The sequence below is a fragment of the Vespa crabro genome, chromosome 15 (genome assembly GCF_910589235.1).
Source record: "Vespa crabro chromosome 15, iyVesCrab1.2, whole genome shotgun sequence".
Classification (NCBI taxonomy): Eukaryota; Metazoa; Arthropoda; class Insecta; order Hymenoptera; family Vespidae; genus Vespa; species Vespa crabro.
In genome coordinates, this window is record NC_060969.1 from 299897 (window position 1) to 313719 (window position 13823).

The 13823-nt window shown below is 30.6% G+C and overlaps 1 protein-coding gene across 1 annotated transcript; it reads left to right on the plus strand.

Annotated features, from left to right (window-relative positions):
- The first annotated feature begins 1129 nt into the window (after window positions 1-1129).
- LOC124429561 lies at window positions 1130-9655 on the plus strand. Its single transcript, XM_046974991.1, has 4 exons — window positions 1130-1273; window positions 9052-9257; window positions 9324-9431; window positions 9514-9655. The coding sequence occupies exons 1-4, from the start codon at window positions 1130-1132 to the stop codon at window positions 9653-9655; spliced, it is 600 nt and encodes a 199-aa protein (XP_046830947.1).
- The last annotated feature ends 4168 nt before the right edge of the window (window positions 9656-13823 follow it).

Here is a 13823-nt window from a genome sequence, read left to right on the forward strand (position 1 = left end):
AAAATAATCGGAGTTATTTATTGGCAGTCTTTAACTCGTTCGAACTCCTTTTTTTTGCGAGAGGTTATTATATGCAAGTTGAAAAGAATGGAAGGTAACGCGATACTTATGTGAGTCATAAGAGGTAGATTACTATAAAAGTTGCTATAAATTGCACCCTTGATAAAGGTGTGCACCTATATTTAAAAACCTGTGCTCGAGCGTTCGAGATACATCTATACGCGAATTCGTTCGCTCGGCTTTTCCAGTTGAAAATAAGAAAACCATCGCTTTCCGCGTGATTTTCATAAAACGTCTCCCTCCATCACCCATCCCCAAGCCCCTCTCCTCCGTCTCTAACCACCACGTCTCTTAAACTTTCACCGTTTCGTTCGAGAAAGAAAACTTTCGACGAGTGTTGCAAGTCTTTTCACTCGAAAACTCCTCGATCGGAATATCTCCGATGCCTTTTTTTTATTTTTTTTCTCTCTCTCTCTCTCTCTCTCTCTTCTCTCTCACTATTTCTCTCTCCTTTTCTCTTATCGTTCCTTCTCATTACTCTTTCTTTCCCACAGTTTCAAGAATTTTTGAAGAGTTGCAAACTTTGTTTATTCGTCCAGCAGTCTTCTTCTATGTTTAGCTCGAGGCCAACAAGTTATTTTTCGTTTACTGTTTTATTTTTCCTTAGGACTTTGTTCAATTCGTATTACATACGTAGATACATAACTACATATGTCTTATTACATCTTTATCTTTTTTTATTTATTCGTTCATATCATATCGATCTAATGTTTATCGAAACGATATTACTCTCACTACGAGATTTATAATAATTTCATTTTATTGTCTCTCTTTTTGTTACAGTTTCGCGCACGTTAAATAACTTTAAGCATTTTATGAAACATTTGCCGTATCATTGAACGCGAACGGATATACGTACATATATTATATAGAAGATTCTATATATTATATAGAAGATATTTATATACATATATCGCCAATATTGTTATCATTATTATTATTTTCGTTTAACGTTACGAAGCGACTCGACGTATATGGGTCGTGGTTAACGAATGATATCATTTTTTCTTCTTTCTCTTTCCTTTCTTTTTTTGATTTTATGTTTAAACTTTGTGTTTAGTGATCCGAGATGACCGTTAGTCTACTCTTCTTCTTCTTCGTTTTGGCCAGTCTTCTTGGAATATCATCCAGTCAAATCGATAGAGACTTAAGAGAAAAAAGAAACGCTTTTTATTCGCCTCCACTTCTTTATCCTTTTGGTGGTACGATAAAGGTAGGTTATTTTATTCAATCAAGAAATAATAAATATAATTATTACAGAATTTTCTTTTTTTTTCTTTTTTTTCTTTTTTTTTTTCATTGGTCAAATATTCGATTAAACGTTCGAAATTTATTTTGCTATTAATCTGAAAAAGGAATAGAGAGAGAGAGAGAGAGAGAGGGAGAGAGAGATTGAATTACAACGCCAATATTTTTCTCTCTCTCTTTCTCTCTTTTTCTCTCTTATTCTGTCTATCTATCTTTTCGTTTTGTCTTTTAACCTCTTCTCATAGCAAAGGCGAATTACGAAAAGAGCGCGAGACGTCGAGAGAAGAGCGGGATATGAAATTTAATTTTCTCGTAGTTTTCCATATAAATATAACTCGATATTACGTCGTATAATCGAGTAAACTCTGTTAAGTTCTTCGTTAAAGTAAAACTCTGCTTTCGTTTCCTACTAGCCGGTAATATCTATGACTTTTTTATTCATTTTTTTTTTTTTTTAGTTCAAGTAAAAACAAAAATCGTTTCAATGATCGATTTTTATAAACTCATCTAACAGAGTAGCGAATTTAGAAATTTAAAAAATTATGGAACTTCCTGAGTGAGTAAGGAACATTTTTGTAAATTAAATAGGACTATATTAAAAGTATTTATAAGTATTTATCTTAAAAATACTATTGCATATATAGATATATGTCATCGTTTTAAAACAATAGAATAAAAAAAACGAACAGAAATATCATCGTCTAAAAAACGACAGCAAAAAAATAGCATTTTACTTAAAATAACATTCTATACGTATCCGCTAAATTTCATAATTTTTAACATTTCTACGATCGCTTATCCGTCTTTATTCTATCGATTTGACTTTTTATTATTCTCATCGATTCGGTAGATCAATCGATCGATGAAAATGACGAATATCGTTTGCATGAAAATTCTTTTCAACGTAGAGACCACTAAAATTTTAAGCTTACTATCATGAATATTCCTCTTATTAAGCTTTCTATTATCGTGTTAGTGGGAAACATCGTGGAAATTAATGGCTGTGAAAATGTAACGTCGATTCTCAACTCCCTCGCGAGATAATGCTTCTCTTTCTCTCATTCTCTCTCTCTCTCTCTCTCTCTCTTTTCTTTTCACGTCTATTTCTATTCGTTATGATGAAAGGGCTCTTTTCGCTCTTCAAGGAGCGCTCGTTTGAAAAACGCACTTCGTCCGTTTCGTTTATGGATTAGCGAGATTTATTTCTCTTCTTTCTGTTCTTTTTTTTTTCATTCTTTCTATTCTTTTCATACCAAAGATAAAAGAAAGCGCGAGAATGATATATCGGGGGATAGTGCGTACACTTTTCGTTGATACGAAAAGATAACAGGAGAGAGAAAGATCCGTCATGAAATTTCCGCTTGATAGACCGTTTTCGTGTTACATAAAATATGATCGATGCTTTCGTCCACTGTGTTTCGCTCGTGCAATAGTAGGTTGATGTTTAAAATGGATTCCAAATGCTACTTCAATGTTTCATCGGGTAAACACGCGATCAATCATTTTGCTAATATTCCAGGAGACTCGAATAATGTGGCTCGATAATAATAGGAAGGATGCATGAAACGTTACCTGGAGAGCGCTTAAAATGGATAGATAGATTACACGAGCGATTGCTATTTAAATAAAAAATAATCAAATATATAGCGATTTATGTGTGTTTGCATGTGCGTATGTGTACGTGTGCGATAATGAAAATGTATTTTATGATTTACATATCTTGATGCAACAATATCGTTTTATTACTTCTCTCTCTTTTTTTCTCTTTCTCTCTCTCTCTCTCTCTCTCTCTTTCTGTCTCTCCTTCTGTATCTCTCTTTTTCATTTATTATCGTAAACGTAATATTTTTTTTAAATTCATTATTACTTTCGATCAGATTTGATCTTAATTTGGTGTAACACGGAAATGGGTTTAATGGGACAAATTTACTTTCGTATCAACCTAACGCAACATTTTCTTTCTATATTAATTCCAAACGAATAGATTGAAATAACACGTTATTCGTCTGTTCGTTCCGGGCTGTTACCTTAACGATAAACCTAAATATAAAGTAGGACGAGTGCTACTTTGAACGAGTTTCTTTCGTGAAACAGAAAAAGAGATAGAGAGAAAGAGAAAAAGCAAGAGAGAGAGAAAGAAAGAAAGAAAAAGAGAGAGAGAGGGAGAGAGAGAAAGGAGGAGTGATCTCGTTGAACAAGGTTTAAACTAGCTTGATCAAGCGCAATAATATTTTAGACACAAACCAGTAAGTACTTCTATCGGTGTTTAGTTTTACCCGAGTAAACTTCACATGCAGAACAATTTATGTTAAATTCTCACAAGGAGATATATCCGTGTACAAATTTCATGTAACATCTACAAAACTATTATACTTAACTTTGAATCAACGTTCTCTGTTGGAATCCTTTGATCGCATGCGAAACTTAACAAGTTTTAGAACAGTGTTACGCTTTTCATTTTCAATTTCGTATCTCGTCGAATTAAGTGCATTTGTAGAAAATAGAGAAACTATTTAAAAGAGGATTGAGCCGGATGGAGGGGTACTAGACAAAGCAATCTCTATTAGATATAATACATGTGTATATTGAGTTGTCGTAGGATATTGTATCTTTATTATCGATGTCAGAGTTAGAACAATATGATAGCTTCTAAGAACAATATGATAGCTTCTAATTTGCATTGTGAAATTGTAATAAACTTTTGCGTTGATAAAAATGAATAATGAATAATGCCTCTTTAGAAAATGAGTAACGAGTAATAAATAACAATTGATAATTGATAAGTAATACTTTTTAAGAATTATACGATCTTATTCTATTCGTTATTATTGTTTAACTGTTACTTAACAAAAGAAAAAGAAAAAAATTCTTGCAAGATGTCTTTTTAAAATGAAAAATTATTATTCAAAGTTAATATCATTATAATTGCAAAAGACTGTGCCAATATGAAAATATTCTATTTAGTTCGGTTTCGTGTTTTTTTATTTTATTTTATTCTTTTTATATACATGTATACATAATAAAGTCATACAAAGATGTTCAATTCAGTTTGTTACAATTAAAATTTATTAAAATAAATAATCATAACGTTTCGACCGATCTCATTAACCTCCTTTCGCTATGTAATCCTTTCAAAACAAGAAGGTAAACGAAGGGGAGAAAAATTTACGAAACAGTCTTGGCGAGGTCGAATTTTCGTCAGAGAAACAGAGAGAAAGAGAGAGATAGGAAAAAAAAGAAAAGAAAAGATGGAAAAGTCGAAGTTGTGCACGTCGGTCGTTTACATTAGTTCGGGCTGCTTGATTGCTGCTTCCGGAAGTACGGTAAGAGAGCAAACACGATGTATTCGGGTCAATGCGCGCATGGCATGGAACGACGGCGAGTGTAGTTTGCCAAAGTATAATAAAAAAAGGAAAGAAATTGACATTGATTGTTTGCATCGTAATTCGGCTGCACGACGCGTTCTGTGCTCGCTTACCGAGTATTGCAAATATTTGAAAGTTTATCCTCTAAAAGCGGCTAAACGCGAAGAAGAGAACACGTAAATTCGTAGTATGTACGTACACTCGTTTATATGACGTTAGCGTATGTATAAAAAGAATGTTACTAACGTTTTATCTTACGAAATTTAAAAGATTTCTATGAACATTTTTCTTTTCACCTAGAAAGTCGTTTTCGTAGATACGTATATCTAATAATATTTTTTTTGTCAGATAAAAGTATTACACGAAGTAAAAAATATAATTGTTTATTGTAAATCAAAAATTAAGAATTATGAAAGAACAAAATTATTATTTGAATAAACGAATTAGAAAATTCTTTGCTAATAACAATGACCTGTACTTCGAATGAATAACTAATTTGATATTATTATAAAATCATGATTTAATTGGTTTCTAATACTTTTTTCTCTTTTTCTTTTTTGTTAGTTTATTCAGCTAATAAATATAAAAACTTATATTTGAACAAAGTAAATAAAAATGTCTAACACTATATTATTGATATGAGATTAAATATATTAGTAATTATTGAAAAAATGATATATTATTTTAATAAAAAGTTTTATTAAAGAATTTGTAAATTGAAGAAATTTCAAGAAAATAAAAGATCAAATGGTCGAATGTTGAACTGGTAATTATTGAAAAATTATATATTTTAATAAAAAGTTTTATTAGAAAATTTGCGAATTGAAGAAATTTCAAGAAAGTAAATGACCAAATGACCGAACGGTCAATGGTCAATTTCGAAAGGTGCGAGCATTGCTGTAAAAGCGAGTTTCCTACCATTTATCTTACGATTCCTTCGAGAATACCACGCCTCCGTGTAACCTCCTCCTCTTTCTACTTCCTTCTCTCTAGGAAAATTTAAATTCCACACGGGTGCAAGTCGGTAGTCGAACGTAACGAAAATGGTGCACGCTGTGCGATTTTCACGCGAATATCTTTCAGGAAGGGTGGAAAAGTGGGGAAATAGAAAGAGAAAGCTAAGAATGGCGAAAGGTATTATTGTAATATAGTTCGTGCTGATTCGAAAAATCGATAGGGTGTTTTACGTAATAGTGATGAAAACAGTCTCTATAAAATCATTAATACCATGTATATATTAATGTAGATATGTAGATTCATTATTAAATATATGCATAAATGATCACAATGATAAAAGGATATTTAGAATTTTCCTTGATTTGCTATTGAATTTTTCTATAATAAAGAAAAAACAAGAAAATCAAATTCTATTTAAAAAAATATCAATGACTTTTATAAATATTTTCAAAACTATAATCTTCGGGCAAAAGTTTTAACTTTTATTTTATATATTAATCTCTTCAAATCAAACATTCTTCCGGAGAGATTGTTTTTTATTGTCAAAAATAATTCAGATGTTTCCTATTTTATATGACTCACCCGGTATATATCCGATACGGTCTAACTTTATATGCGCGCGTGAAACTCGATACAACATACCTTACTATTTACACTGCACGATACTATTTTATACAATTTTACGATACAGGTGAATCATTTTGGACATTCGATATTTTTTAACAATTGTTAATATATAAATTCATACACTTTAACATATTGTTAGTTTTGTAATTTATATCGTTGCACTAGTTAACACTTTCTTAATTTTGTCTTGCACTGTTCAAATTTTCTATTTCTACAAATAATTGTTAAGAAAATTGTGTTGAGATAATTGAGAGAAAGAAATTAGAAAACTAAAAAAATGAAAAAAAAAATAAAAAATAAAAGACATACAGTAAGCCAGCCGTAAAATATTTGTTATTTTCTCGTTTTCTTTTTCCTTTTTCTCTTTAGAATAGATAAATATCTTGCGATAACAATTACAACGTTATATGTAGCTGGATAGATCATGACGGAGTATACTGTTCATCCTGAAAAGATAACATCAGTTGGTACATCATAAGGCAATGCAGAATAAACATCATAGAAAAGTATGATTCTTATTCTTCGAATAAATGCTGATAATATATACAGTTTAATTATAATGTTTGTCATCTCTAACGTAAAATGTATAATTATTTAACGTCAAAATTATTAGGTTAGTTAATAAATATCGTAGAAATGTTTAACATTTTATATTTATATAAACAACAATGTATTAAGTATCTTTTTTTATTGAAAATTTCGATATTATTTATTGATTTACAATTCAATATTTAATATCGAATAAGAATCAATCGATACTATCTTATGGCCACAATCTATATTTAAAAACCAATATACATGGGATTGAAAATAATATGAAGATGTAAAATCGTAAAGAAAGTGTATATAGGAAATCGAAAGGAAAGGAACCAAAAAAAGTAGGTAACTTGGAAAGAAAGTGACAGAGAAAATGGAGAATGGAGAAAGGGGTAGAGGAGGAGAAGTAATAGGAAAGAAGGAGAAAGACTTAAAAGAAAAACAAAAACAAAATGGGGAAGGATGGTAGTAGCCGGACGGGGGGCTGGTTGATACAGACGTGAAAGAAGGAAAAAGTTTAAGAACAACGTAATATCTTGGGAATTACAGGAACGAATAGTGAGGGAAGGGAGAGAGACTAAGCGGTATTCCAAAAGTTGAAATACGAAGACCACCGTGCGATGTCAAGAATGGTGAAATTTCTCACAAAAATGGAAGAAAAAAAAGCTACATGAGACAGCGTAATTTCACTTTCCTCCTCTCTTCAATCGCTCATTCTTATCGTTTGACCACTTTTATGTGACTTTTTTGCAGAATTTAGAACGTTTTGTTTGCAACGAAAAGAAGAAAAAAAAAATAGATAGAGAAAGAGAAGATAAATCCCATATGGTTGATTCATTCATATTCTCTATTTATTTAATTTTCTTTATTTTTATTTCTTTCATATTTTAAAAGGTTTAAGCAAATGAAATATTTTTCTTTGTATGCAATGTAATATAATTTTCTTCATCTTTATCTCCTTCATATTCTAAAAGGTTCGTGAAAATGATATATACTTCTTTATACGTGATGTTACAAACAAAAGAATTTCATCTTTCTTCATCTAATTCTCTTCATATATTTATCACTTTCATACTCTAAGAAGTCTATACTGGTACTCATATATGTAGGCTAGATTTTATCAGTCTTCGAGAATACGAATGTTTTACGAGCGAATGTACTCTCTAAGATGAATTCCGGGCTTGTTTCTTATAGACGCAATCCCTAGCTGCCATTGGTCAACTCTCATCTTTATCGCGGAACGTTACTTAGATCTTATGAAAATCTTTACTTTCTTTTCGTTTCTTTCGTCGAGAAAATCTTATGTTCAAACAAAAGAATTCATGAATCGGAAGTAATATGAAAGACACATTTAAAAATCTCGATTCGTACATTTCGGAATAATTGAACGCAATTCATAATACGGACATTAGAAAATTTCTATATATAAAAGGAAGAAAAAAGATACTTTTATTGTGTTTCTTTACAATATTATGGTCGTACAATGATATAAACAATATTTGTTAAAATATTATTAGGATATGAAGGAAAGTTTTCATAAGATACAAAATATTTATTAAGTTTTTTATTGAAATTTATTTAGTTTGTTTCAGTACACTCATATCTTCCGATGTATGTATTATCACGGATATAAATCAAAACAATTTAATCTAATTTTTGTATACTGCAATAATATTTTATATATATTGGAAATCAAGAACTTCTTTAAACTGTATTTATATTTCTGGAATTCTAGATTATTCACTAAATAATTATCTAAACAATTTACTAATTGTTTTTCTATTGTTAGATCTTATTTGTTTATAGAATGTGTGAATATATGTATACACACACACACACACACATATATATATATGTGTGTACCTATATGAGGAGTAATTGATGAAATTAAATGATAGTAATATTTTATAAAATAAAAATAAAAATTCTAAAAATATTACGTATATACTTTTTAGGATAACGTAATTTTTGCAAATTATTTGCAAATAAAATACGATTTCTTAACAATGATAAAAGACAAAATCTAGCTTATACGAGTATCAATGAAGTTATAGACTTTTTGATGCATAAAGGCGTGAAATATTGAAAAAATTAGATAAAGAAAGATAAAATTCTTTTATTTTTGTAACATTATGTACAAAGAAAAATAAACCGTTTGGAGAGAGAAATTTCAATAGAAATCAAAATTTCGCGCAATATACTTCTTTCCTCTTCTTCTTCTTCTTCTTCTTCATAAATTGATGTGTTCGCAATATAGCTCGTGGTAGGATTTGCAGTGCCGATCAAGCTCGCTGGAAGGATTTTGGTTTATGGCCAAAACTTTCAATTCCAATATGCTCTGCCGCAAAACGCAACGTTCTTCAGCAATCTTTCGCAAAATCGTGTATTTTCGCGACGACGTAGAGACCTTGATTGGTATGGAAGGGACCTTCTTTTTAATACATTGGAACAAAATTTTCAAAGGTATACTATATCTTTGTTCAAATCAAGAACAACATTTTTTTTGACGAAATGATATTAATTTTATAGAAATGGATTGAACGGACGAGAATGTTTAAAAAAAAGTATTTGCGAGGCTGTTGTGGATCCTTTGATAGACGAAGGACTTATAGGAGAACTTCTACATCTTTTATTAACGTAATTTTATATTTTACAATTAAATATTTTACTTTCAACGTTCGTTATTATATGTTTAATTATACTTTATTTTTCGCTATAGACCAGAACACGCTGAGGATCCATCGTTTCCTGAAGATTTTCTACAAGCAGCCGAAATTGGTCAAAGAAACGAAAATTGCTCAAAGATCTTTTCTTCTTGTCCAGATGGTCAAGGATTTTTGGATCGAATCTCTCGTGTCTGATCGCATAAAAATTCACAGATACGATTCTCTGTGATTCTATTTACTAATCCCGTATTATCTTACATAGGTAAATCTTTTTTTGGTTACTCTTATTAAGATCGCATTAAACTTCTTGATAAATCATTTTTTTACGATTTATTAATTATATACAAAGCTTTCTGTCTTCGTTTATACAATTTTATTTTCAATCAAAATAAATTTTATAAATTTGAATTCACCAATCTCTCAAATTAATAGGTTAAATAAAATTTATTTCTACTTTTTAATTACCTTTTGACTACCGTATAAATATTGAGTAATCATTGATATCAATCTTTATACAATACCACAAAGTTGAAGTACATCCAATTAGTTGTACGAACGTCTAGGTATTGCTCACTTTTAATTCGCGGCGATCAATGGTTCGTAGTTCAAAAGTTCAAAAAAGAAAAAAAAAATGAAACCTCTCTTCATATCAAACGTAGATGTACGTTTTATCGATTTTTACCTATTTTTTCTTGGTCGAGTGCCATTCCAACGTAACTCGACTTTAGGAGTCCCTTATCGTGTACTTGAGGAGAGCTTCGGTAGTATTTCGCTTTTTTTGAAACGAAATTTTCTCTCTCTTTTTTCTACCAGTTTTCGTGAAAATTCATATATAGTTAAAGATCAAAGGTGCAAGTATTATACAGAGAGATTTTTTTAATATTTAGAAAAAAAAAGTAGTAAATTGATCTTTAGAGATTAAGTTTAAAAAATAATTTTAATTGTTTTTTTTCTTTTTTTAATAATTATAAAAATTAAAAAATATTTAAGAAACATAGGGCCTTCCCAAATTGTGTTAATAGAAAAATATTAACAAAAGGAACATTGGATAAATTATACATTCTTTAAGATTATGTATTAAATATGTATCTCTTGTTTAATCTTTTGTTTAAAGAATAACGTACAAATAGTATATGTGTAAATTATTAAAAAAAAAAAAATATACATATATAACAATATTTATTTTATATTATTTTAAAGTTAGACTTAAACGAGAAATATTTTCTTGTATGATCAGTTTGTTTTTTGTTATATCTATTATCGGAGAAAAGAATAAAGGATGAAGAAAATAATTCTTTTTCAAGTTTTCAGTCTCACGAGAATCCATGAAGACAGTACGAGAACTAGAAGATACAGAAGGAAGCTGGTATAGAAAAGGAAGAGAAAGAGAAAAAGAATGAGATCCGAAGGAAATTTAAAAAAAACAGAAAAAGAAAAAAGAAAAAAACAAAGAAAAAAGCGAGGAAAATGACGTTGCCCTCGAAGGGTTCAGGATGCAGTAAAAGAGGAGGATATACCGATGGACGCGTTCCCCATTTGAAATTCTCTTTCGGTAGATTCTTCCTAGATTCGTTCGCCTCGAATTTTCCCTGCAGATCCCCTGATTTCTCTCCGGTTTCTATCTGATCCGTTTTCGACATTCGACTCGTCGTCGTCGTCGTCGTCTTCGTCGTCGTCTTAGGTATCTACTTCTATCTTTCTCATTCTCTTTCCGCTTTAAATTGATCTCCATTGATGCACCGTACCAACTACACAAGAGCGAAGGAAAAATAAGAAGGAAGGAAGGAAACGAGAATGAGAGAAAGAAAGAGAGAAAATTTTTCATTTCATCGCTCTCTCTGTCACGTGAGACGGACCATACTACGTCGATGCTTCTTTTGATGTGACGGAAGAGAAAACGCAAGAATCATCTCGCTTCTATATTTCTTTTATTCTCTCGCTTTCTCTCCTTCAAAGATGGAATAGCGGAAAAATCGCGCGGAACTATCAGTTCTCTTTTTCTCTCTCTCTCCTTCTTTCTCTTTCTCTCTCTCTCCCTCTTTCTCTCTCTCTCTCTCTCTCTCTTGTTGTGAGGTCTACGACAGATCCAAACATGTTCGAAAATGTCAACATTTAATCAGAAAATATTATATTTTCAGATTTTATTTGATATAATAAATCTTTAAAATTGATAAAAGGTTTTACCAATATCATAGAAAGATTAACAATAATTGTATTATTATGTTATATATCTATATAATTTTTATTCTGTAAACTTGTATATAAAGAGATTTTCTTTTATTTATTTAAAACATAAAATTACGAACTTACGAAAATATCGTTTCCGAAAATAAAAAAAAATCTTTCTTTGAATTTCGTTTTATAATTAAATGTGACTCGTGTTTCTAGTACGTGTTAGTTTATTTTATTTTTTGTGTCGTAAGATCGATAAATGGGATATGTCTATCAAAGATCTATTAAAGGGCAAAAGAAGAGAATTAAAAAAGTCTTTAGTAATAACCCGAATTACACACGATGATATTTATCAGTAATGATAATAAAATAATAATGATATAATATAAAATGATAATTATAATTATGGTGTTAATGATATCGCGTGTGTGAGAGCAATTAGTGAAAGTGAATATAACAAAAAAAATTCCTTTTTTCCATTTCACATGATTAAAAGAATATAACAAAAAAAATTCCTTTTTTCCATTTCACATGATTAAAAGAATATATCGTAAATGTTCATTATATGACAGAGAAATTGTTTACCTTTGTGTTTGTTTATTTAACGAGAGAATTTTTTCGCTATATATAAAAATATAAAAATATAAAAATTATGAAGAAAAACAGAGAAAGAAAATAAAAGAAGAAAGAAAAAAAAAGAAAAAGAAGAATAATAAGAAAAAAAATAAAGAAAAAGTATGTCGACAATCTTTCACATAAAATTGCTTCGAGCTTGAGAAACACCCGTTATATAAACGTTCAAACGCATCTACATTTGAACGATAAAATTTGTCTCCCCTCCAACAAATTTCTATCCTATTCCCTATGAATATCGGATGGGAGGTGAGTGTAAGCGCGTCCAACGCATCGCGTCTTTCATAATATAGGACGCACTTTCTCGCAAGTAACGTTGGCTCTTGCGCGCGCTCCTACACATGTAGTAAACTCCCTTAGAATTCACAAACGACTGATACGTGGCACTATATAAAGTCTGAATTATTTCTATACCTGTGAAAGCTACCGTGACGTCATCTCGTTCACCTCGCTTTGCTCTTGGGGTTGGTCTTATAAATTCTGAGAAGATATACGTATTATGTATAACGATTTAATAGATTAATCTTTTTTTTACAATTATCGTTGTTCTGTTTTATGATTATCAATTTTTCCATTTTTTCTTACTTTTACTTTACTAACCTTATATAATTATTAACTTTTCGATTATCTCTTTCTTTCAAATCGTACAAATTAAATATTTATTACACAACATCGAGAATATACTTTTTTAGATAATCATTTTTCCGATATACTGATATTTCTTTACTTCTTGCAATTTCTTTCTGTTTCTTGGTACAATATGGCGTTCGTGTTCATTCATTTTTATATAAGTATTATCATCTTTATATGAAGAACCTTGACGAGTTTGATCAAAGTCGAATTAACTCTACTAGATGATAAATAAAAGAAGAAAAAGATAGAAGAAAAGCGAAAGAAGATGTCGAAACAAATTCCTTCGTTTGATCGTACTCAAGCTTAATTTTTCAAGCGTTAGAACCGTCGATAAAGAGTAATCTTGGTAAATCCTGACGTCTGCGGAGAATCGAAATGGCGTCAAGTATAATTCGCCGAGGAAAAGATATCGTTCGTTCGTTCGTTCCTTCGTTCCTTCGTTCGTTCCTTCGTTCGTTCCTTCGTTCGTTCCTTCGTTTATTTCGTTGTTCCTTCGTTTCTTCGTTTCTCCTATAGCTTGAAGCTTGTCTTCTTCTTTCTCTTCTTCTTTCTTTTTTTTTCTACTTAGGTCAACCTTCTTTCCACCGTTACTACTGTCGTTATTGCAGAGCTTCTTCCAAGGATTCACGAGTAAGAATAAAAAAAAAAGAAAGAAGGCTCCTTCTGTTTCGTCGAAACTTAAAACGAGCGACGATATCACCTAAGGCGGCAGAAGACATCGAGGCAATCGGAAAGACTCTTTTCTATCTCATTCTTTCCTTCCTTATAGAGAAGGCAGTACGCGTCTCACGAAATGAAATTAATCGAAGGGAAGCAATTTCTCGAGATAGTAGTAGTATTGCAAAGGGAGGTTCGATACTTTTCGTATCAATAGTCGAGTATTTTCTGCTTGCTATAGAAACGTTTTTCAAGAATTTATTCCCGC

Bases quoted from the DNA above. Each gene is read 5' to 3' on its own strand.
- LOC124429561 (XM_046974991.1), top strand. From the start codon at position 1,130: ATGACCGTTAGTCTACTCTTCTTCTTCTTCGTTTTGGCCAGTCTTCTT. The intron at 9,258-9,323 runs GTATACTATATC...TTAATTTTATAG, and splicing joins TTGGAACAAAATTTTCAAAG to AAATGGATTGAACGGACGAG. The intron at 9,432-9,513 runs GTAATTTTATAT...TTTTCGCTATAG, and splicing joins CTTCTACATCTTTTATTAAC to ACCAGAACACGCTGAGGATC.